This window comes from Pithys albifrons, chromosome Z (assembly GCF_047495875.1).
Source record: "Pithys albifrons albifrons isolate INPA30051 chromosome Z, PitAlb_v1, whole genome shotgun sequence".
In the NCBI taxonomy this organism is placed as follows: Eukaryota; Metazoa; Chordata; class Aves; order Passeriformes; family Thamnophilidae; genus Pithys; species Pithys albifrons.
Window position 1 is genome coordinate 26,787,331 of NC_092497.1, and position 23,317 is coordinate 26,810,647.

General features: G+C 43.9%; 1 protein-coding gene across 2 annotated transcripts; it reads left to right on the forward strand.

The window, feature by feature from the left end:
* The first annotated feature begins 1,188 nt into the window (after positions 1-1,188).
* GCNT4 (glucosaminyl (N-acetyl) transferase 4) lies at positions 1,189-20,968 on the forward strand. Of its 2 annotated transcripts, XM_071580905.1 has the most exons (3): positions 1,189-1,691; positions 5,609-5,815; positions 17,473-20,968. In XM_071580905.1, the coding sequence occupies exon 3, from the start codon at positions 17,474-17,476 to the stop codon at positions 18,839-18,841; it is 1,368 nt and encodes a 455-aa protein (XP_071437006.1). In that variant the 5' UTR covers positions 1,189-1,691; positions 5,609-5,815; position 17,473; the 3' UTR covers positions 18,842-20,968. The 2 variants fall into 2 exon arrangements, with proteins under 2 accessions (XP_071437006.1, XP_071437007.1); XM_071580906.1 differs by lacking the exon at positions 5,609-5,815.
* The last annotated feature ends 2,349 nt before the right edge of the window (positions 20,969-23,317 follow it).

The window sequence follows — 23,317 nt, forward strand, 5'->3', positions numbered from 1 at the left end:
CCTTCCTGGCAGGCAAAGTTGAACTGTAACCAGGAGGAGTTTTTGATGGTGGAAATGCAACTTAAGGTGGGGGGTGGAGGGGAGGAAGGGATGGAATAATGTTGCCTTAGGAATTTGGGTAAATTCTTGAAGCAGTTGTAGTTATCAAGTGTTTTGTCATTGTGACACAGAGACAAAGATGAAGACTTTTTCTGATTTTCAAACCTTAATAATAACTGGAGGAAAATATGCTGTTTAAGTCATCGAAAGAATGAACAACTGCATACGCGAGATTCAGGCCCTTTTTCTGGTCACCAGTAGTCAATTAACCAGTCAAGCAAGAAATTATATAGGTGATTTGGAATTTGAACTGTTAAGTGTCTAGCCATATCAAGAAGCATGACTTGGGAAGGGAGTAAAACATTTCAAAGCAATGAGACTCTGGAACCAAATTCAAAGAACTTTCAAGTTTTGTATCTGTGTTTTTCTGTGTTGTGGTTGTGGGTTTTTTGTTTCTTGGGGCATTTGTGTGTTGTTACTATGGCCTTGGCTTTGCCTGTGGGAAAAGGTTTTACCACTTAGACCGACATTACTGTGACAGAGTAACCCTCTGGTGAGCTGTCCACCATCTGTGTTGTTTTGATTTCACTTACACGTTTCTGTGGCAGGAGCTCAAGCACACAGTAACATATAACTCGGTCACAGTGGCTTAAGCAATTATCAACCTTAAACCGAGCTGCCACAGCTGTGCTCAGCTGCACGGTCTGGGCTACAGCAGCAGACAGATGACAGATGCTCTCGTCTCTGGTGGCATTTTCCACTTCTCCAACCGAGCTGGTGTACCAGGGGTGCAGGCCCACAGGCTCTGCCTGACCTTAAAACATCGGCCTTTGCCTGGAAATCGCTGTGGATCTGCAGTAGTCCAGTGTAGCGGCAGGTTATCTCACTGTTAGGAGAGATTTAAAGCCAGACCACGGCTTACCAGTTCAGAACTGCGGCGGTCCCGGGGCAGCCGAGGAGAGGGCGCGGAGTCCGGGACGGGGCTCGTCCCCTGCTCAGCAGAGCCCGGTCTTGCCACCGGCCAGCGCCGGCCGCAGCGGTGGCGGAGCCGGAGGGGCTGGCGCTGCCGGAGGGGCGGCGGGGCCGCGGCGGGGCGGCAGCTCCTCCCGCACCCAGGTGGTGCCGGTGGGCACCTCGCCGCCGCTTCCTTCTCCTGTCCGCCAGGTTTCGGGGCGGGCGGCGGCCCTTCCTTTTTTCGTCCACGTCATGAAGCAAAATGCCGCGTCGCGCACATATCCGCGCACACCCCGCACACAGCGCGCCCCTCGGAGCCGAGCGGTGCCGGTCCCGAGACGGCCGCGATCAGTCCCGGTGAGTGCGCTGCCGCCGGGCACGTCCCGCGACTGCCGCAGCAGCAAAAGCAGAAAGGGCCCAACTTTTTGCGCGGATCCCCACGGCGCAGCAACTCCCGTCCTCCTCCCGGCGGCTTCGCCGTAGGCGCAAACTTGGAGCCTCGACCGCGGCGGTGGAGTTTGGAAGGAGGAGGAGGAGAAGGAGGAAGGGGCGACAGCAGCTGTGTGGCTCCGCGGGAGCGCAGCGGGGCGGTGCTGTGCGGGAACGAGAGGGCCGGGCCGGGCCGGGCGCGACGCTGGAGGCGGCCGGAGCAGCAGGAGGAGCAGGGTCGGTGCCGGTGGTGCTGCGGGAAGGCTCCGGTAAGAACGCGCCATGTGTCTTAAAAGTTAGTTACGGGGTGATTTTGCGGCTCGGGAGCAGAACGAGACAGCGGGTGCCACGGGGCATTCGGAGTCGGACACACACGTGCCTGAGCCCGGCTGGCAGGCAGCTGCCCAGATGTTGTAGCCGCATAAGCTTCTCCCGAAGAGCAACAGTTACACCGAGTTTTGGTAACAGAAATGGGGTTTGCTGTGATGTTGGCCTTTTCTTCGTCTCAGTAAATCGCTGAAAACGAACGTGGTAGCCTGTAGCGCTGTTTAAATGTGCTAAGTGCACTTAGTCATTTCTTTAGCGTGGAAAGAGGCTCCTTTTCCTTGTGAGGAAACAAGAAGTAACAGCAGCAAGAATCTGACTTTTTTTTTCTGGAAGAGAGACAATATCTGCTTCTCCCTCGTTATGTGGCAGATAGATTTGCTAATACAAGAGTGAGGTTTGAAGAAGGAGACCTTATGGTGAACCTCCACTGTGTCTCACCTGAGCATCTGCTTCACTGAACATCCTCTAACTTGTCGCAAGGACATAGCCCATAAAGCAGCCGTTTCATTTTGAGTTAGGCACAATTCTTTAACAGTAACGTAGTGGAGTGGAGGGAGTGAACAGGGAAGAGCTGCTTGCGCCGTTTCAGACCAGGAACTACAGCAGTTAAGTGACACTGAAAGGCAAAAGACTGACGGCAAGTATGAGAAAGTGAGTTTTTACACAATGCTCAAGTCAGCTGTAGAGTGTTGCCATCACCACTCCACCTCTGCACTCCCTAGTCTCTGGATGTCAGAAAACTTAAATGGGTTCAAAAATGACTGGATGGAAGAACCCAAAATTTCATGAGAAACAGACAGTTGTAACCTCTGCGTTCAGGAGCTGTAAGGAAACAGAAGTGGAAAGAATGTGCGGAGAAGGTGTTCAAGAGCTCTCCTGTTTCCAACCATCCACTTTTGAGTACTTTGAAACAACATTCTGTGCTGGATGGGCTTGTTTCTCCATGCATGTAACTTTTCTGAGATAGTCATAGAAAGGGAAGTGAAATGCTACTACATTAGTGCAGCTGTGCTTTCTGGTTTTATACATCTGATACTGGTGGGGTTTGGTCCATTTCTTGTGTGTTCTTCTGTATGCTGCCCTGCTGTAAAGGCATATGAAGCTTACCAACAAACATGGCTAATGCTTTTTGAAACTTGCATCAGAAGATGAGCCATTCTTAGGGACTACAACTTTTTGAAAAAGAGTGATGGTGATAAGGAATACATTCAGGCTTCAGTTGCCTGTGTTGGCACCACCTTTGTGCTGATATTACAGTGGGCTTCAGACACTGAAAACTGCTTGTGTACCAGGTTCCATAGATGTTGTGGATCATAACCTACATTATGCATGCTATTTTCTGGCCTAATATGTCCAAATTATTCTAGTCAGTCAACAAGCTGTCTGTGGTTGTCTTAAAAATGCCTTGGTGAGAGGCAAAAGACTGTATCTCTGTCCAGACCTGTTTGGAATAATTAAATTTACAGCATTTGTGTAGTTGTTACACATACAGAAGGGTGTTAGGAGTCATACAGTGACTCCAGCTTTTGAGATCTTCCAGGAAATATTGATAAAGGTTCTAAGAGATGCACTAGATGAGTCACAAAAAGCTCATTTCTGCTTTACAAACAGCAGGGTGCTGGATCTAGCAAGGGGGTTACATTTGCGTAGCTGTCAACAGTCAGCTCATCAGACCTCTCACTGAAACACTCAAAAATTACAAAGGCTTTACCATGATTTGCAATATGTGATGCACAATTCTCTCTGCTTTGAGTACAAGAGAGACAGCTGTGGAGAAAGAGGTGCATCACGCCCAGACAGAGACATCAATAAGCAGATGACAGGGTACATACCAGCCTGTCAGAGACCCACCCATCCTCCTACAATGCACTCTGTCATATTAACTAAATGCAGTGTGGCTTGTCTAGTGTGTCAGGAGGCTCGTCCCTGTCCTGTGCAGGATTCCCTGATGCCAGTCAAAGACCTTGCAGTGCAGTTGTCTGGTGTGCATTTCATTTTTGTGGTGTGTTATCTGGGGGGGCGGGGGGGGAGGGGTCTTTCTGCATGCTTGGTTTTTCAGGCAAGGACAAGTCAGCACCCTGAATCTTACTCTAAAGATGCACAGCTGTCTGCAGACATTTTCCAGTTTTGTATGTGTTGGAAGCTTTTGTCTCACAGGAAGTGTTCTATGTTCTTATTTTTTTAATCAATTAATAACATTTGATACAATTGGCTGCTATACCCTCCCATCAGACTGAGAAGAGGTAAAGTTGACCCAGCTACTGTCTCAGTGCACGGCATCTTATGCATACAGAGAGCACCAAATATTAAGTGGGGAATTTGGAAACTGTTCTTTCTGTATGATTTTGCCATTCTGGGACCATTGAGCTAAGGCAGAACTGTAGGATCCCATGAATCTGTGACATCCAGAGGCCTCGAGGGTCAGAGCTTATGAGATTCAGTCAACTCTAGTCACAAAAGTACAGTCTATAATTCTGTTTGTGCTGGAAGGCTGATAATGAAGAGAAGACTGGTGTACATACTATTTTGGTCAAAAATGTGGATGGAGAGGAGGAAAATGCTACAGGAGGAGTAACTGCTTAGGAATTACTGCTTCTGTGCTTTCCTTGAGGAAAAATACTGTGATAATTGTTTGCAGTATATGCAAACAGTAGTATTTAGTTCCTGAAATTTCTTTGTTAACATTACACACAGAGAAGTTAGGTTTAATAGCCCAAAAATGTATTTCTTGCCATGTAGAAGACATTGTATACCATATGAAGTACTTATGTATAGGTGAACTTGCAGTGCAGATCATCATATCCAAGCAGAATTTCAGGAAGTACCACCGGGACCACGGGCCTTGTAACAGCAGACCAAATTTCTCATCTTGGCTTAGTGTTAGAGCTATTTCATTTGTGGAGACCCCAAGATCTGAAGTCTTGGTACCTGAAGTACCATATGGATCTTATTGGTGAGGCTTTTGACAGAGACTATTCACATCCCAGTGCTTTTCTACCTCTCCTCAAGTCCTCTTCAGTGTGCTGTAGGAGGAAATTAGGTTACTTTGATGTGATCTGTTCTTTTTATGGTGTTCTTGTCTCCCTACCTTCTTGATGCTTAGAAATGCTACATGAGTAAACAAAAATATATGATTCTGTATTGGGTTTGTGTGGCCATGGTTTGGTAGTGGGGAGGATACTGAGCTGGGTTCTGTGAGAAGCTGCTAGAAGTTTCCCCCATGTCTGGCACAGGAGCACTCAGGGGCAGAATGACTTCGTTCAGGCCATGATAAAGTACTGTCAATCTCGACTCTCCATTAGATTTTCACGCTGGCCATATGGGGCTGTGAAAGAATTGGCAGGTACTGCTGAGCATTCCTTGGCTCTCCAGTTGAGCTTCTGAATGGGAATTATGGAGTCTTGGTTGGTATGATGGCTGCTGGTTCACTGTTCTGGTAGCAATTGGCACTTACTGGTCTTCTGCTTGCAACAATCCCAGGATGCAGGAATCTTCTGAGAGGCCAGGCAGGGTAGATAATTCTTTGAACTTCTCTGTATTCACAATACCTACACTAAAAGCCCATCAATGGCTCTTTGGATCCTTGAAGTACCCTGTCCTGAAGTAGTTGTTGCTGAGGACACAAGGGCCTCTCCTGCTCTGTATCTCAACCCATGTAAGCCTTGTTATATTTTCTCCCCCCTGTCCAGTTGCAGAGGTGTGTGATAGAGCAGCTTTGGTAGGTACCTGGCATTCAGCTGACATCAATCCATTAGAGTTTCTTATACAGATAATGCTTTGCACAGCTTATTATGCAAAGCCTCCATGGTCACTATTTTTCAGCTAATATTTTGAAATTTTCTTTTGTAATTTGTGCAAGATACAATGTCATCCCTCGTTCTTCTGTACATCCGACTTCACATGCGCTTGAAGCACTGATGATGGTGAAGGCTGTTGGCAGTGGCAGGATGGAGCAGACACCAGGACTTTGTTCACCCACCAAGCTGGATATGCCTGTATTGATGTCCTGGGACAGACCATCCTAGAGAGCTCTGCAAGGGAAAGAGACCACAGCAAAGTCCAGGAGGTAGGTCTGCAGCTCTCCTTGAAATGATCTTGCTAATGTGACAAGCTGTGACTTTGATGGGGGGGAATTGACTCAAAAAGGGTGATTTACAGCAGGGGTTTGCAGAGAGTCTGCAGGCAGCTTGATGGAGGTGTGAAGGAAATATTTTGAGCTCTTAATCGGAGCTTTTCTGCAGCGTGGTACGGTTTGTCCTGCCTTTCTGTCAAACAGGAAACTTCCACCCTCTTTTACAGTGCTTCTCCTTGCCAATGAATACAGATTTTGGCTCTTTAGATCTTATTTTATGTTACACTATAGCTTAGGAGTAAAAGTTAACCCTCTCTTCACTGTAGTAGTATTATTTTAAACTCCCATGTGAGTCACAACAGAGCTGCTAAACCCTATTTGCTGAGGTATGTGGATTTCAATTTTTTTGGTTGTTGTTTTGTTTTGTTTTTGTTTTGACTCCTGGCTGTGTAGTACATTAAATCTGCGGCAAGAATGTATACTTTCACAAAGTCAAGAGCATTTAAATACTTAATGTATGAGCAATCAGACTTGGAAATTTTCAGGGCTATCTCTGAGCCTTCTTAATGCTTTCTTGCTTTAAGGAAAGACCCTGCAAGTCCTCAAACTGGCAGGACAGAGTAGTATGGATGTACTAAGGGATTTGCTGAGACACTTCTTTTCAGGCCCTCACCAGAACAGGTTCCACCAAAAGTTATTGTAAAACAGGTCAGAATAGTTTGAGATATGGAGGAACTAAGTTCACATCTCTTGTGCTGTTGTCTTCTTGCACGACCTTGCAGAAGTCACTCAACTCTTTTCCTGACCACAGGGCAGACACACAGACTTTCTTTACCTCAAAGTATCTCTGGGACATGGATGTGCATGAATTAATGTAAGATATTTTACTGACATTATGGGGATCACTGCTGGAGGGAACTGCAAAAGAGCATCCAGTGTTTTCTAAAGAGCATCCAGAGAGTTGGGACTGAGTGAATAGCAGACAGATAAGCAAAGCAACTTACTATCTGCACAGCAGGTTCTGTTAGGAAACACAGATCTGTTTATCCTGTGAAGTGAAGTCCTCATGGTTAGCACTGGGATAAAGTCATGTGTGGTATGACTTTGACATGTGTGATAATTGCCAAATCTCTGCTGAACCATGTATGTGGCAAGGACTCGTCTTTCCTCTTTCACAAGCACAAATCAGGCTGTGGTAAACTAGATTTTTCTTACTGGTTTTCCTTGTGACACTGTATTGTTTTAAGTCTTCAGGGTCTTAAAATTGGCAGACTAATCATTTATTTAGTGTTGGGTCTAAAAATAAGGACATATTTTTTCACATTTTGCAATTAAGTATGTAAGTAATAGTTACTTAGTTCTTTAGTTGTGCATCATTTAAAGAATATCTAAGTATTACATCAGGGAGGCAAGCCAAAGCAAGGGGGTGAGCCATGTGGAACAAGGCTGGTAGTGTCACTATGTTACAGGGACATAGTCTGAGTTCAGGGGAAGTGGGTGGAAAACCAGAAAAACTTGATAGAATCAACTGATCTAAATTTAATGTCAATAAAAATACCCCTATAGAAATCCTGAAATGCCTATCGATAGATAATTTTGTGATGGAAATAATCAGCTAACAGAAGTAAAAACTAGAACATTAATAAGTTAATTTTTCTAGCTAGCAGTTTGGAATGATCAAATCATGTTAAAATTTTAATTCATCAGACAATTTACTAAAAAACATAAAATGAAATGCTTAGCAAAGCATGTGAGTAATATACTCCTGGAAAAGCTGGTAGCCCATGGCTTGGACAAGTGTACCCTCTCCTGGATTAAGAGTTGGTCTGAGGGCCAGGCCCAGAGAGTGCTGGTGAATGGAGCTGCATCCAGCTGGCGGCCAGTCACCAGTGGTGTTCCCCAGGGGTCTGTGTTGGGTCCAGTCCTGTTTAACATCTTTATTGATGTTTTAGATGAGGGGATTGAGATCAGCAGCAGCAAATTTGTTGATGACAACAATTTGGGAGGGATCTGGATAGACTTGAGAGATGGGCTGATTCCAATGGGATGAAGTTCAATAAGGCCAAGTGCCGGGTCCTGCACTTTGGCCACAACAACCCCCTGCAGCGCCACAGGCTGGGCACAGAGTGGCCTGAGAGCAGCCAGGCAGAAAGGGACCTGGGGGTACTAACTGACAGGAAGCTGAACATGAGCCAGCAGTGTTTGCAGGTGGCCAAGAAGGCCAATGGGATCCTGTCCTGTATCAAAAATAGCATGGCCAGCAGGACCAGGGAAGTGATCCTTCCCCTGTACTCTGCGTTGGTGAGGCCACACCTTGAGTACTGTGTTCAGTTCTGGGCCCCTCAGTTCAGGAAAGATACTGAGGTGCTGGAGCGAGTCCATAGAAGAGCAACAAGGCTGGTGAAGGGACTGGAGCACAAGCCCTATGGGGAGAGGCTGAGGGAGCTGGGGTTGTTTAACCTGGAGAAGAGGAGGCTCAGAGGTGACCTCATCACTGTCTGTAAGTACCTGAAGGGAAGTTCTAGCCGGGTGGGGATTGGTCTCTTCTCCCAGGCACTCAGCAATAGGACAAGGAGGAATGGGGCTTAAGCTCTGCCAGGGGAAATTTAAGTTGGATATCAGAAAAAAATTCTTTACAGAGAGAGTAATCAGGCATTGGAATGGGCTGCCCAGAGAGATGGTGGATTCACCATCCCTAGAGATTTTTAAACACAGATTGGACGTGGCACTGAGTGCCATGATCTGGTAAATGGACTGGAGTTGGATCAAGGGTTGGACTCGATGATCTCAGAGGTCTTTTCCAACCCAATCGATTCTATGATTCTATGATTTCCCCCTTCCTAAGCTTCCCAGAACATTGTCCCTCTACCTTTTCTAGAGACCCAATGAGACCCAGACTTGAATAATGCAGGCCAGAGGGAAAAACAGAGCGAGCTAACTGCATCTTTCCACAGGGCTAGTCATGCAAACAATCAAGTTTGCATTGCTGCATGAGTAGGTGTTTGTTAAGCAAACAGAGATACTTTATCAGGGAGAACTTTCCCAAACTGTTTTTGCCTGGAGTAGAGGGAATTGTTCCCATAGTTTCTGCTCTTATGTACTAATGGTGTTAGTTGCTGAAATACACCTATGATCTGGTTTCCAAGGAAAGATATAGACAGTGGGTTTGCCTCAGATATCTTTGAGTGATGAGGGAGTAACTGGTTGGAGGAAGCACCTGTTCTGCTGCTCTGATTTTTGTTAATGCAACCTACATGAAAGCACTTACCCTCATAGGTTGCTTTCTCTCCATTCTCTTCTTATATTTTCCCAGCCTCTGTTCTGCTGCTTCTGTTCTTCTCAACATCCATTCCCCTTTTATTCTTCAACCCAGGTGACAGCAAGGAGCTTAGTTCATGCTGTACATAGGCCAAATGGCTTCTGCATGTGAGAGAGAATCACATGATGGAGTAAGGGCACTCCTGCTACCCTGCACTGCTCTCCCTGTTTTCTCTCCTTTCACAGTCTTGCATTCAGACCTGACCTTTCCACTTAAATCTTGCTCTGTGGCAAGCACAGAAGCCTGTTTCCTCACAACAGCATTCATAGCGAGTACTATGTATTCAGAACCACCAGGGAGAGAGCACTGCCTGCTTACAGCCTGAACTTTCCAAAAATCCCTATTCCATCCACACTAGCAGCCAGCTTGTCTTGTCACTCCACACTCTGGTTAACCAGTTCCAAAACAATGTGACAACAAAGAGATGTTTCCCACCAACTGCCCACCTCACATGACACTGAAAGCCATTTGTGGCATCTCTAGAGAGTCACAGACCTGTTTGATGGATAATGATACAGTAGAAAAGAAGTAGTATGAATTCAGTAGGTCTACTCATTAGGAGAGATCATGACTTTTGTTTTTCTATATCTCAGTGTAGCTGATGGTTGAACTAGACTTTTGCTTACCTACTGAGCAGGTTCTTCAGGAAGAATAGGCAGAAGGCAGAGCAGGGAGGCCAGTGGACGTGGGCTGATATACAGCTTGTGTTCCTCAGGAAGGTTGGGATGTGTTGGTTGCTCCAGGCAGACAGGTTACAGCCTTCCTCAGGGAGCCCTGTCTGCATGCCTGCTGCTCAGTCTGCTGCTTCCAACAACAAAGGAGAGCTTTTCCATCTGCTTGGGGTGAGCCCAGTCTAAGCAGAGAATCCTCTGCTTTTTCTTCTTCCTGAACAAACCCCAACCTTTAAAGCAGAAGTTTTATCCTTCTGCCTGGGAGTACACTGGATACTTCTTGGCTCCACCAGGATCTATGCTTCCTGTGATGTACCTGGACAGTGGGCACCAGGGAGCTTGTGAGCATTGTAGATCCACCTGGAAGCTTCTACCTTTAATTACTGAAGCGGCTGAGTTTAATGGAACACAAGCTATGACAGAAAAGATACAATGAGGAAAGGGAATGAAGTGCCAGGGAGTTGAAAATTCCTTGTTGTCTTGAACAAAGTAGTTCACAAGCTGTTAATAAATCAGTGTGCTGTGAATACAGACAAACTAGAAACACCTCTGTACTGTGTGGACCACAGGTAAGACTTGCCATGCAGAGCAAGAGGAATGTTAGTTGGTAATTGGTTCCTGCTCAGGGTTAAGGGAGCTATAGACTCCTCCTGTGCAAGGATGACACTGACATCACTAAGTTGCACAGACTGGGAGTTGCTGGTACTCTGTGTACACTGAGTTTATGAAAACAGCAGAAATAGTAGTGTGAGGAGCTGCAGTAAAAGCCCTGGTCTCTCTCAGGAGTCAGGGCTCTCCACGTATAAATAATTAGGGTCTTAGTAAAGTAGAAGTGTGCCTTGAGAGAGGCAATGTGAGCCCAAAGCCTGCCATTTTTACTGTGCTGAATGAAACCTCTCCATGCATCTGAGTTGCTCAAATGCCTCCTTAACCCTCTACAGAGGGACCTCTTCAGGTCTCAGAGGAAGCTAAGCTGCTGCAGGGGATACGAGCCATTGGAGGTTAGACAGAGCATGATCTTGATTTTCCAGGCTGAGTCAGAGTTCTGCTGGCCAGAGCAGCTTCTAGGCTGGCTTTTCTCCATTGCCTCTCTGGGATGAAGGAGATGTTAGGGTGATGCTGACAGAGTATTAGAGTTGGATGCAATGCTCCTATCCCCAGGATACTTCACATTGGAAGTACAACAAAGCTGTGCTATCACAGTCAGAGCTGTCAGAGCTCACAGTCATGGTGCAAAAGCTGGGCCCTTTTTCTGGCTCCTGTTTGCTGGGGCCATGATTTTCCCAGAAATGCTTCATCCAGCCCATCTCACAGGCTGTGCTTTGACAAATTGATGATCCTTTGTAGTTCCTTGTATCTTTCCACCAGCTGCAGAGGGACTTCAGATGGTTAGTCTAGGTGAGGTGTGTCTTACATGTGTGGTGGAGTGACCAGCATACAGAACAAGTCCTCTGTTGGTTTCTTTCCAGGCCAAATCCGGACGTAATCTGGGTACTTTAACCACTTTGGGTTCTTCTCCCTGACACAAAAAAAAGTGAGACAAGCTCAAGCAGTCTAGTGGAAATGTCCCTGCCCGTAGTAGGAGAGTTGGATTAGCAATGATCCCTAAAGGTCCCTTCCAACCTTTCCATATTTCTGTGATTCTCTGAAATAATGTATGATGGTTGTACTTATATGCATAATATAAGTGGTTACATGTTTTCTCACTAGGACTGATGCTTTAAACTTGATTTTACTCTGAAGGATTAATAAATTAATATATGTGGTCACAGGAGGCTCTTCAGAGCAGAAATTTGGACCACCACAACTCATAATGTATGATTTCAGCTGGTTAGAATCTGACTCTTCTGTTCTTCCTCCAATGAACAGCATCAGCAGCTCCTACTTTTATTTTCAGGGGCTGTGGGCTTGCAGGCTTCCTCTTTGTGTATGTGTGGTCTATGTCACCCTAGGAGAGAGGTACTGGACCTGTAGGAGGTATCCTATGCTACACAGATACATAGTTCACTGGCTGACCTGCAACAGTTTCTTTGTCTGCATAGCACTGAGAAGATGCAACAGTTTATAAAGGTTCGCTTTTAAGCAATTTGGTAAATAGAGTGAAACATCAGGTGGGCACACTCTAAACCAATTTAAATCTAGCTTACAGTAATTGTAACTTACAGTAAATTACAGCATCTTAGATATTACGTGTTAAGGAACTATTAGTAATACAAATAAATAATATAGGTGTCATAAGGTTCAATATTACAATTACCTTAATACCTCTGTGATAGTGCACAGTGACCTTACCCAGTGTGTTTAGATCACAATGCAACAAAAATTCTACAGTACTCAGGCGAAACTGCAGAACAATTTTTTGGACAGGCCGATCATCACTCCCTCTTAGGGTCTGCCTTGGAGACCAGGATTGCCACTGCTACAATTTTTTACAGAAAAGAGTGTTTGTTTAATTATGAAAAAATGCAAATGAAGCAGGAAACATTGCTTTATTCTGTCTTAATTTTGACAAAAAACCCCTAACCTGTAGACCAAGCGAAAGTGTGGATTGTTGCCATCTCCAATGCTTTGTTCTCATTCAAAACTGAATTTCTTTCTGTACTGAGTTCAGTTTAAACAAAAAATCCTGAAATAGAAAATGTTTCTACTGAATTTGAAAGAAATACATTGACTTGAGGCAATGCATGTGGTTTTGGGGAGTGCCAGTGAAATGGAAAATGATTCAGTTGTTCACATGGCTTGTAGAACAGGATGTTCAGGGTTTTCCAACCAGATTGCATCTAATGTTAGCAGGACACCTGACCCTTGCTTAACCCTTTTAAACTTCAGTATCACAGCAGGCACACTAGAACCTTGCTGTGAGTCAGAAGAGTTGCAATTAATGCCTGCAGTTTGTGACTGGAAGCTTTTACCTGGGCCACTTCCCAGCCACCACACTGTGCTCCCATCTGAAGCCTGAGCAGGATTTCCTCCTCTTTTCAACAACTTCACCCATTTTCATTTTGCAGTTGAATCCAGACCAGTGTGCTTGGCTGTATGAATGAAGAAACCTTTGACACAACAATCTTTGCAGTTGAGGGCATGATCTCTGAGAGGCTAAGAGCTGTAGTAAGTGCCTGAGGGATGGATGCTTTACTTTCATCTGTCTTCTCTGAATGTGAGCAGCAGTTGAGAAGGAAGAGACACTTCCCAGATTTTTATAAGTTTATTTTTGTCTTGCATTACAGTGCTAGTGACAAGGAAAATGCAGATTTTTTGATGTAACAAATTGATAATGGGTTTGATAATCAGATGATACAAATGCATGTGTTTGTTCTTGGCCAGCTAATGTGGGAGGTTTAGCAATAATGTGGTGCAGAGGCAGGAGAGTATGATTTCCCTGGGAACCAGGGTTCATGAAAGGGCTGTATAGCCTGGTAAGGATCTGTCAGAAGTCTTATGCGAGATGAAGAGCTCTGGTCCATGCAAATATGTCTCATGAGTCTTCTCTCATGTAGAAGAGACAAGACAAACATTTTGAAAAACAAGGCAAGATGGCCTTGTTTATGGTTTAATATTATGGCCAAGCTCATAGTATAAAACTGTAATGTAAATGCTTTGTGCAAAAAATGGATCTTCAGTTCTCTGTATAGTATGGCACCACCTGAGGAAAAAAATTTAATGGGCAGGATAACTGGAGTTAGCATCTGGCCAGTGCTACCCAACACAAGTGCCATGTAGGTATAAGTTCCTGTTCTCATCTGCCACATTCATTAATTCCCTGCTTCTCTGGAGAGGACTGCATGTACAGTACACTGCTGTGTTTGAGTAGGGCTCTGAGATCTGCATGTGGTAAGAAACAAATGTTTTGCACTTGAGTCAAAACCTGATGAGATTTGTGGCAGCCATTCTGTCCCAAGGGGTTTACTTCCATGGTTTTACACTGTTCCTCAAGAAATCCCAGTCTTCTGCAGAAATTAGCTTTATCCTGGTGAGAAAAAAATTATTTAGGAGGGCAACAAAGATGGTATAGGATCTAGAAAGTAAGTCATTTGAGGAGCAGCTTAGGGAGCTGGAGCTGTTTAGCCCAGAGAAGAGAAGGCTCAAAAGAGACCTTATCATTCCAATGACCTGAAAGGAGGTTGTCCCATGGTGGGAGTTAGCCTATTCTCCCATGCAACTGGTGACTAGATAAGCAGAAATGGCCTCAAGCTGTGCCAAGGAAAGTTCAGGCTGGATACCAGGAAGAATTTCTTCAAGGCAAGAGATATGACCCTGATAACTACAGGCCTGTCAGTTGCACTTCGATGCCTGGTTAAATTAGGGAGAAGATTATTCTGGAAGTTATTAAAAAACTCATGAAAGACAACACAGTTATTGGTCACAGCCAGCACAGCTTCATGAGGGGAAGGCCCTTCTTGACAAATTTAATTGTCTTTTTTTGAGAAGGTAACCCATCCATTTGATCAAGGGAAGCCTTTCTTGTAATCTTTCTGGATTTCAGAAAAGCTTTTAATACTGTCTCTCACAGTATCTTTCTGGACAAAATGTCCAGCCTACAGCTGGATAAACACATCAGTTGGTGGGTGAGCAATTGGCTGATGGCACAAAGGGTTACAGTAAATGAATGACATCAGGGTGGTGACCTGTCACTAGTGGGGTTCCACAAGGGGTAATCTTAGTGCCTGTGCTCTTCAACATCTTCATAAATTACTTGGATACAGGACGGAAGGGATACTAAGTAAACCGGGACACTAAACTGGGAGGAGCTGTTGAAGGCAGACAGGGCCTGCAGAGACCAAGACATATTAGAGTGTCTGAGCAATCACCAACCATATGAAGTTTAACAAAGACAAGTGCTGGATTCTGCACCTGGGATGGGGCAGTGCTGGCTGTTCATACAGACTGGGATACAAAAGGCTGGGAGAGCAGCACTGTGGAAAGGAACCTGTGTGTCCTGCTCAATGGCAAGTTGAATGTGAGTCAGCAGTGCCCTGGCAGCCAGGAGGGCCAACTGTGTCCTGGGAGGCATCACGCACAGCATCGCTAGCCGGTCAAGGGAGGGGATTTTGTCCCACTCTGCCCTGCACTGGGACAGCCTCACCTTGAATATTGTGTGCAGTTTTGGGTGCCACAGTATAAAGTATAAGGCTTAAAGGAAGGCAACGAAGGTGGGGTGAAGGGCCTTGAGGGGAAGCTGTGTGAGGAGCGGCTGAGGGCACTTGGTCTGTTCAGCCTGGAGAAGAGGAAACTGAGGGGAGATCTCATCGCGGCCTACAGATTCCTCGTGAAGGGAAGAGGAGGGACAGGCATTGATCTCTTCTCTGTGGTGACCAGTGACAGAACTGGGGGAATGGCCTGAAGTTGTGTGAGGGGAAGTTCAAGTTGGGTATCAGGAGAATGTTTTTCACCCAGGGGATGGCTGGGCACTGAACAGGCTCCCCGGGATAGCGGTCACAGCACCAAGGCTGACAGAGTTCAAGAAGCATTTGGATGATGCACTCAGGCACATGGTATGACTCTTGTAGTGTCCTGTGCAGGTCCAGGAGTTAGGCTTCGATGAACCTTGTGGGATCCTTCCAATTCAGGACATTCTAGGATTCGATGGCTTTGTTTGGTTTCATAGCAACAGAATGTTTGGCACTGGGTAGAGGCAGGTCATAGATAAAGCGGTTTGGTGGCACTGGGGGATGTGTGGGTTTCTCCCCGTCCTTTTTCTTTGTCCAGACTCACTTTTTTGAAGGAGAGAGTAAGAGAAGATTTGCTCCTTGGATTAGGCAATCCCTGTTTAGCCAGGAGTGGCAGTTGTCCTTGGTAGCCAAGGACATGCATGGGCTGAGGCACAGGGTGGGCTTCACAGAAAGATCACACCGACAGGTCTTCTGCCTCCAAAATAAAAACAGGGGAGGTCAACTGTGTTCCCCTCTGCAGGGCTTTTGTCATATGACTGACGACCTGCCTTACGTTAGGAGCAGCTTTAGAGAGTGAATTTTGTCTAGGAACACACATTTAGGAAGGAAGTAGATAAAGGGGAGATCCAGATTAGATGTTAGGCTGGAATTAGTTGGAGAAGAGGTGAAGGAAAGCACCTTCTGGCTAAGGGGGAAGGTGGGATTTTTGGCTTCAAGGAGATATGAACACCCTACTTCACTGTGAGGGCGATGAGACACTGGAACAGTTTGGTTTCCCAGATAACTTTCAGATTCCCCATCCCTGGAAGCATTCAAGGCCTAGAGCAAAGTCCCCTGCCTGTGACAGCGAGGTTGAAACCAGATGATCTTTAAGGTCCCTTCCAGCTCAAGCCATTCTATGATTCTATGAGATAGATCTGTTTTTTCTCTTTCTTATAATACCTGGAGACTGTTTGTAAAACTTACAGAGAGCTGCTGAGCTTTGGCTTCTACAAAATACATATGTGCTGGTTTACCCTGGTCTGTACCTGGCACCCCTAGGCAAAACAGGGAGATAATATTTCCTTCTCCTTTCTGTTATCCCAGAAGCGAAATATCAAGGACAAAGATACACAGGGAAACATAAAGTTGGGGAGAACAGACTGATGAAGGAGCTCTGCCTTGACAGTCTGCTATTTAAATGTAGCTATAGCTTGCAAGACCTGACATTTATGCAAACGCTAAAGATGCCCAAGTTAGTCTTACAGTACATTTGCATGCCCATCTCAGTACTTGATTTTACATGCATATGTGGGTTCTGCAGGCATCCGAGCCACTTAGGCTGGCCTCACTATTTTATTGACTCAGGAGTATTCTGGAAGAGTGTCTATTCAAAATAAAATACTTGGAGATGTTCAATTTAAAGGCAAAGTGAAGCTTAGTTTAATGCTGACTAGTATATGGTTCTGGTTTGATTTTAATTCAGGGATAGTAACAATGTTGCTTTCACTCAGCCAGAAAGCAAAGCTGTCCCAAGAGAGGATCTATGTGTTTAGCTTTTATTATGATAATACCTCAGCTATATTGCTATACAGGAACGTTATTAAATAACCTACTGCATAAAAAGGGACCATGTGTTTTTGCAGTCACATCCAAGGCTGTGTCAGATGTCAGAGAGCAGGATAGATGTGGTATTGTTCACTGCTACTCTTTCTGCCTTCAAAAGGTTACACTCACTATATATTCATACCAGTGGATGGGCCCAGTGGAGGAAAGTACTGTGTCTTCATGCACTTCTTTCTTCTTTATTTTTAAAAATTACTGTTATCTAACATTAAGCACACATTCTTTGTAAACTCACAAGAGATCCCAGTGCTGCTCCCATTGAAACCATTGTAGTTACTCAGGAAAATAAACAGTCCTGCCTACTCACCTACAGGACAGTCATGTTTTTGCCAATCCAGAGGTTGCTGTACTTCCATTTGTGACTCATTAGAAATTTAAAAAAGGTTTGGAAAAGAAACAGTGGAAGCCTTATTCCAACACTCTTATTTAGCTGGAAATCATCTGAAATCTGAGCTGTTTTTTTGGTTTATTGCATTCAGTCAGCTAATTCAGGGGAATGAAATTTTAAAATGATGATTAAGATGAAGCCGCAGGTTACCAGTGCGCTGTCCTGTGATGTTTATGCTGTAGGCAAACTGATGTGTTCATGTCTTTCTTAGAAGCTGGAATTGTCTCTGACAGTTTATTTCTGACTTAATATAGCACCATGTCTCTTTTTTCTTGCAGAATGAAGAGATGCAAGTGGCCCTACACATGCCCTGCGCGAAGGAAGATCCTTATCCTTTGTGTTACTGGGTGGTTGATTGCACTGCTGAAGATTCTCCATGTTGAAAGACACTTTTTTCCTTCTAGGGGCATTTACTTGGTTGAGCACTTCTTGAGCACTTCTTCTTATGTCAGAAACAGGTATTCATACCCTAGAAATGAGTTCCAGTATGAAATTAATTGTTCATCTGTCTATGAGCAAGATCCTCATGAAATTGGTAAGAGTTTAGAGATAAGAAGAAAAGAAATAGTTGATTTAGCTGATGAAGATGTTATAGCAATGACGAGTGATTGCCATGTGTATCGTTCACTTAGGAAATACCACCTAAAACCTGTTTCTCCAGAGGAGGAAAGTTTTCCAATAGCCTACTCTTTGGTTGTTCACAAAGATGCAGCGATGGTAGAAAGGCTCATACATTCACTGTATGGTCATCAAAATATTTACTGCATCCATTATGACCAAAAGGCAGCAAAAAGCTTCAAATCTGCTTTGAACAATCTGGCTAAATGTTTCCCAAATATTTTCATTGCATCAAAGTTGGAGACAGTGGAGTATGCACATATTTCACGTCTGCAAGCAGATTTCAATTGTTTGTCTGATTTGATGGACTCTCCAGTTCCTTGGAAATATGCTATCAATTTGTGTGGCCAAGATTTCCCTTTGAGGTCAAATTTTGAGTTGGTTGCTGAACTGAAGAAACTTGGTGAAGGAAACATGCTGGAAACTTCAAAGCCAAGCAGTAGCAAAAGAGAGCGATTTACTTATCACCATGAACTTATGAAAGTGCCTTATGAATACATGCAGATGCCTGTCAAAACAAACATTTCCAAGAATCCACCACCTCATAATATTGAAGTATTTGTAGGCAGTGCCTACTTTGTTTTAAGCCGAGAATTTATTCAGTATACCCTTGAAAGCTCACTCGCAAGAGATTTTTTTGAGTGGTCAAGGGACACATACTCTCCAGATGAACACTTTTGGGCCACTCTTGTACGTGTTCCTGGGGTCCCTGGGGAAGTTCCAAAGTCATCCCAGGACATAACAGACTTACAAAGCAAAACTCGTCTGGTGAAATGGAATTATCTTGAAGATTATTTGTATCCTCCATGCACTGGTGCCCACCTGCGCAGTGTCTGCATCTATGGGGCTGGGGAATTAAGGTGGCTTCTGAATTATGGGCACTGGTTTGCCAACAAGATTGACTCCAAAGTAGACCCTGTTCTGGTAAAATGCTTGGCAGAAAAAGTGGCAGAACAACAGAAGGAGTGGGTATATTTGTCCTCTGACAAACGCTTTCTGCACTTAAGTTCTACAAACGCGTTACTGTAGCAGGACTGTGCTCTTTGCTGTCCTTGCTGCTATAGCACAGCACCTGCAGTTTCCCTGCCTTGACGGCTGCAGGATGTCAGCAAGCAAAACATCCGTCCTCTATGAAGTTCAAGCCCCTGGAGAGCCAGGTGTCTGGCTGTTTATTTATGAAAGTTATGCCTCTCTGATTGAATATTTTGTAACCTGGCATTGTAAACCTCCAGTGTAATTCTGAGAGGTGAAGTTTGCTTTTGGAAGCTGTGGTGTCTGGAGTATTTCAACAACATGTTTTACTTCAAATGTGTTTGTGTTTTTCATAAGGAACTTCAACACCGCTGTCTGCCTCTTTTCCCTTCACTTTTGCTTTTCCTAAAGGAATGAAACAAAAGCCTTTGTGTATGCTACCTCAGGAAAACTGCAAGTGCCCATCTCACAGACAAAATCAAGAGATCGTCATGACACCAAATGAGCCATGTGACCTCACCTGAAGTTTCAAACTTCTCTTCTGTGAGAACTGCACAGATCTTTGCAATGTGAATATGACTGGATGATAGAAGGGAAAGAAGATTCCTATGCACTACATTGTCTGTAGCATTGTTCTCCTCTCCAGCTCACCCGTGCATTGCTTTTCCTTTCATGAAGCATGTGCTCAGGTGCTGTTCTATGCTGTGAAACCAGTGACAGTTGGTTGAAACAGACTTATGCAATGTTATTCTTCAAAGGCAGAGTACAAGTGTGTCCTAGGGGCAGTCTCTGCAGCCCCTTAGGGTAGATATCCATGAGAAAAGAGATCAATCTTCATTTTTATCACTGCCTGCAGAAATAATCTTTTGTGAAATCCCAGTCCTCTTGAGACAGTATGTCTACACATAGTGAATAACAAGTGTTATTTCTATTTAGTGTTGAGCAATGTGGTGCTGTGTTGAAGCGCAGAACATGCGAAGTTGAGCAGTAACTCTAAGAATAGCCATATTGCAGAAATTAAGACCCTGCATAGAAGTGTTTTTCTGTGCAAGTCCTGTGGTTTTGTGCCACCATGATCCTAGGCTGACAGGTGCCAGAGTGAGCCCAGGTTTAGCTGTAGAGTAAGTGTTCTCCAACAGCTTGTGCTTACCACAGCCCTGCCAGATATTCTGATAGTGCAGTGGCTTGGAAGACTCCTTGCAGATGGGCTTCCCATGCTACAGCTTGTGGGAAGTGTTTGCTAGTGCAGGGGTCTCTCCAGAAACCTCTGCAACTCAAAAATGCCTCTTGGCATTTTGGAAGTTTCCCCAGAATATTGCTGTGCCAGAAGTTCAGTTTTGGTGGTTTCAGAGGACCCTGGGGTCTAGCTTTCTCCATGACACTGTCTTCTTTCTAGCCATCTGTCTTTTATTAAGGGGCCTCTTCCCATGAGTGACTTTGGAATATCTGGCCTTACTGATCTACAGATTGCTGCAGTAATGATCCTGTCTCATATCCTATCATATGAGAAATCTTTTTTCCTTATTTGAGCTAAAAGAACCAAGTCACTTTTTGCTCTCAGTTTTTATTTATAAATTTAGTCATTGTCAAGTCATGTGTGGCTTGAGAGTCAGGACTCTCAGGCCTCTTGCCTCATTTGTAACACTGATTTTTTGTAAGACTTCAGACAAGCCACCTGAGTTTTCTCTTTCAGCTGTTCCAGCTGTAAAATGGAATTGCAATCTTCTATTATCTTCTAAGCACTTTGAAACCTGTGGGTCTTCTGAGTTGGTTCCACAATACTAATTGTTTATCAACTATTTGTGAAGTCTGTAGGTGCACAGGTTAACTATTTCTTTGATGTATTGTTTCTGAAATAAATGGGGATTATTTTTAAAGTCTGTGTAGCTTACTTCAGTGACTGGCCATGTTTACCCAGGACTGTCCTGACTGGATGTAATTTATAGATACTTTGTAGAAAATTAAATATTGGTAGTATTTAAATATTCATACATTAGCAGTTATATATAAAATAGAGTTCCCATGTGATAAAAAATAAAAGAGAATGTGAGGATTCCAGGACCAAGCTTAATGTTACATTTAAAAATTTGTATTTATTTAAACTGGCTTTATGTATGTATGTACACAGACACCCATTTGTGTTTTATTGGAGTTGTTTGATCTGCCATAAATATAAAGATAATCCATCAGCACAATAAAGTTTAATGAAGTATATAATTTTAATCAGCATGCAACTTTGTGCTACTTATTTGAACTGTGTTGAATGATACCTGTCGTTTTAGTTTGGAATAAGGCAGCTTGTCCTTTCAAGTTGGTAGAGAAGTGAATGTGGATATGACACTGTGAGGCAGCATCACCCATTTCATCAATACATTTGCTAGATGGGGAAGTAGAATTTTTACAGGCACAGTTGCAACTTTATGAAATGCTGATTTTCTGATAAATTTTAGATATTTCTGGTTTTTTTGAAAGTAACTTCAAAGGATATTCAAGGTTGTAGAAAGGCGGTTCACAAAAACCACAGGCTTTGTCGGGCTGGGAGATTATGTAGCCCAGGCTCCTGCTCTCAACAGTATCAACAACTTAATTGGAGCTGAGTTTCTTGGGCTTTCCAGGGGCTCCTGCAGTGGCCTGTTCCTCTGAGGAAGGAGGAACTTTTCCCATTGTTTATAAAACCCCCAAAACAACAAATAAGCAAAAACCGCCACAAAACCAAAACACTCCCTTTTGAATAATTTGATCTCTGTTTTTGACTTTACATTCAGCAGTGTCGCCATACTGATACCTGTATCAGTCACAGTTGTCATTAGACTACAGGGGTGGATAACAACTTCATTATTTATTTTTGGCCTCATCATAATTGCTCTTTACACAGGTAGGTCTGTCTTTGCTGAAAATGGACTTGAGGCATGATCCACAAATTTTCTTTGAGGGAAGTGGCTGAACCTAGTTTATGGCAAAACAAATACAAAGTTTCATTTGGGCTGAAACAGATTATAGGCAGTATATTATGATATTCTCTCACAGGGGTTGTTAATTTTTATTTTGTTTTGGTTTGTTTTTTGGGGATTTCTTTGCCTTAGTAAAGCTTAGATATCCTTTTCCTCTTCCCCTTCCTCACTTCTGAGTGATTCCTCTTGTAAGTTATTTCACACATTTGAAGTGTACATGCATTTACACATAATAGTTTCCTCCTGGATTTCTTCCACCCACCCTGCCCTATACCAGTCACATGGAAATTCTGGACTATCAGATGACCTTGTTTTGTTGTTCAAGAAGGATGCACGAATGGGACAATAATACTACTTCTGACTGTCAGCACTGGTCCAGCTCACCATCTTGTTAGTGGTTAAAAACAGCAAAAATGCTGAATGTGTTCTAATATGGACTAGTTAAGTAAGGAAGAAAAGGAAATAATGAGCTTTAGTGAAAGAGAAGTAGAGCCAACATTCGTTCAACTTGTCATGCTAATGAATTTATTAGGCTAGACATGGAGTCAGGAGAATAGTATATACAAACATAAATGCCTCACTGTATATTTTCTTCAACATTGGAATAAAACGATGTGAAAGGAAAGACTAGTATTTAGACATATAATCTGTAATTGTAATTAAAACAGTCTTGGCTTGTTGAGTATTTTTATGACTGCATTGTCATTACTGTGGCATTTACTTCAGAATGTATAAACAAGATAAAAACAGTATTTGGCCAGCAAAAGTGCAGTATATGTGACACAGTAGTGTGTGTGTACGGTTTGACCTTGAGTTTTATTTCAGGTGTAACAACTGTTTCTACTTGGTGTTTTTACAGAACTCGGGTTGGTCTTAGTGGTGATAATTTCCACTACATAGATATGATAACTCAGAAAAATGTGATCTGTTACCATAATGTGGTAAATCTGTACTGGAAGTACCCCAGTGCTGTTTGATTTTCAAGCTGATAGTTAACTCTATCCTGGTCCTGTTCCTTCAGAGCCACAAATCCGTAGTTTTAAATGCCCAAAGTATGCTAATCTTTATAGTACCAATCTTTTGTAGAGAAGGGAGAAAGCAAAAGACATGAAACTTTGGACGAGACTTTTTCTGAAGTGAGACTGTGCATTGGTCTTGCACAGCAAAGTTTTGGTAGTGGAGGTGTGTGAGGGTGGGTTCTGTGAAAAGATTCCAGAAGCTTCCTCCATGTCCTACGGAGCCTGTGCCTACTGGATCCAACACGGACCTGCCACTACCCAAGGCCAAGCCCATCAGTGACAGTGGTAGTGGCTCTGGAATAATGTATTTAAAAATGGGAGAAAATGTTGGTAGGCAACAGCAACTGCAGCCAGAGAAGAGAGGAGTGAGATTATGTGAGAAACAGCACTGCAGACACCAGGATTAGTGAAGAAAGCAGAAGAGGGGGTGCTCCTGGCACTGGAGAAGAAATTTCCCTGTGCCCCCTGGTGCAGATCATGGTGAGGCAGCTGTGCCACCGCAGTCTGTGGAGGTCTGTGGTGGATCAGGAATCCACCTGCAGCCTATGGAGAACTCCAAGCCA

Excerpts from the sequence above, each read along its gene's own strand:
- GCNT4 (XM_071580905.1), top strand. The coding sequence starts at position 17,474 with ATGAAGAGATGCAAGTGGCCCTACACATGCCCTGCGCGAAGGAAGATC.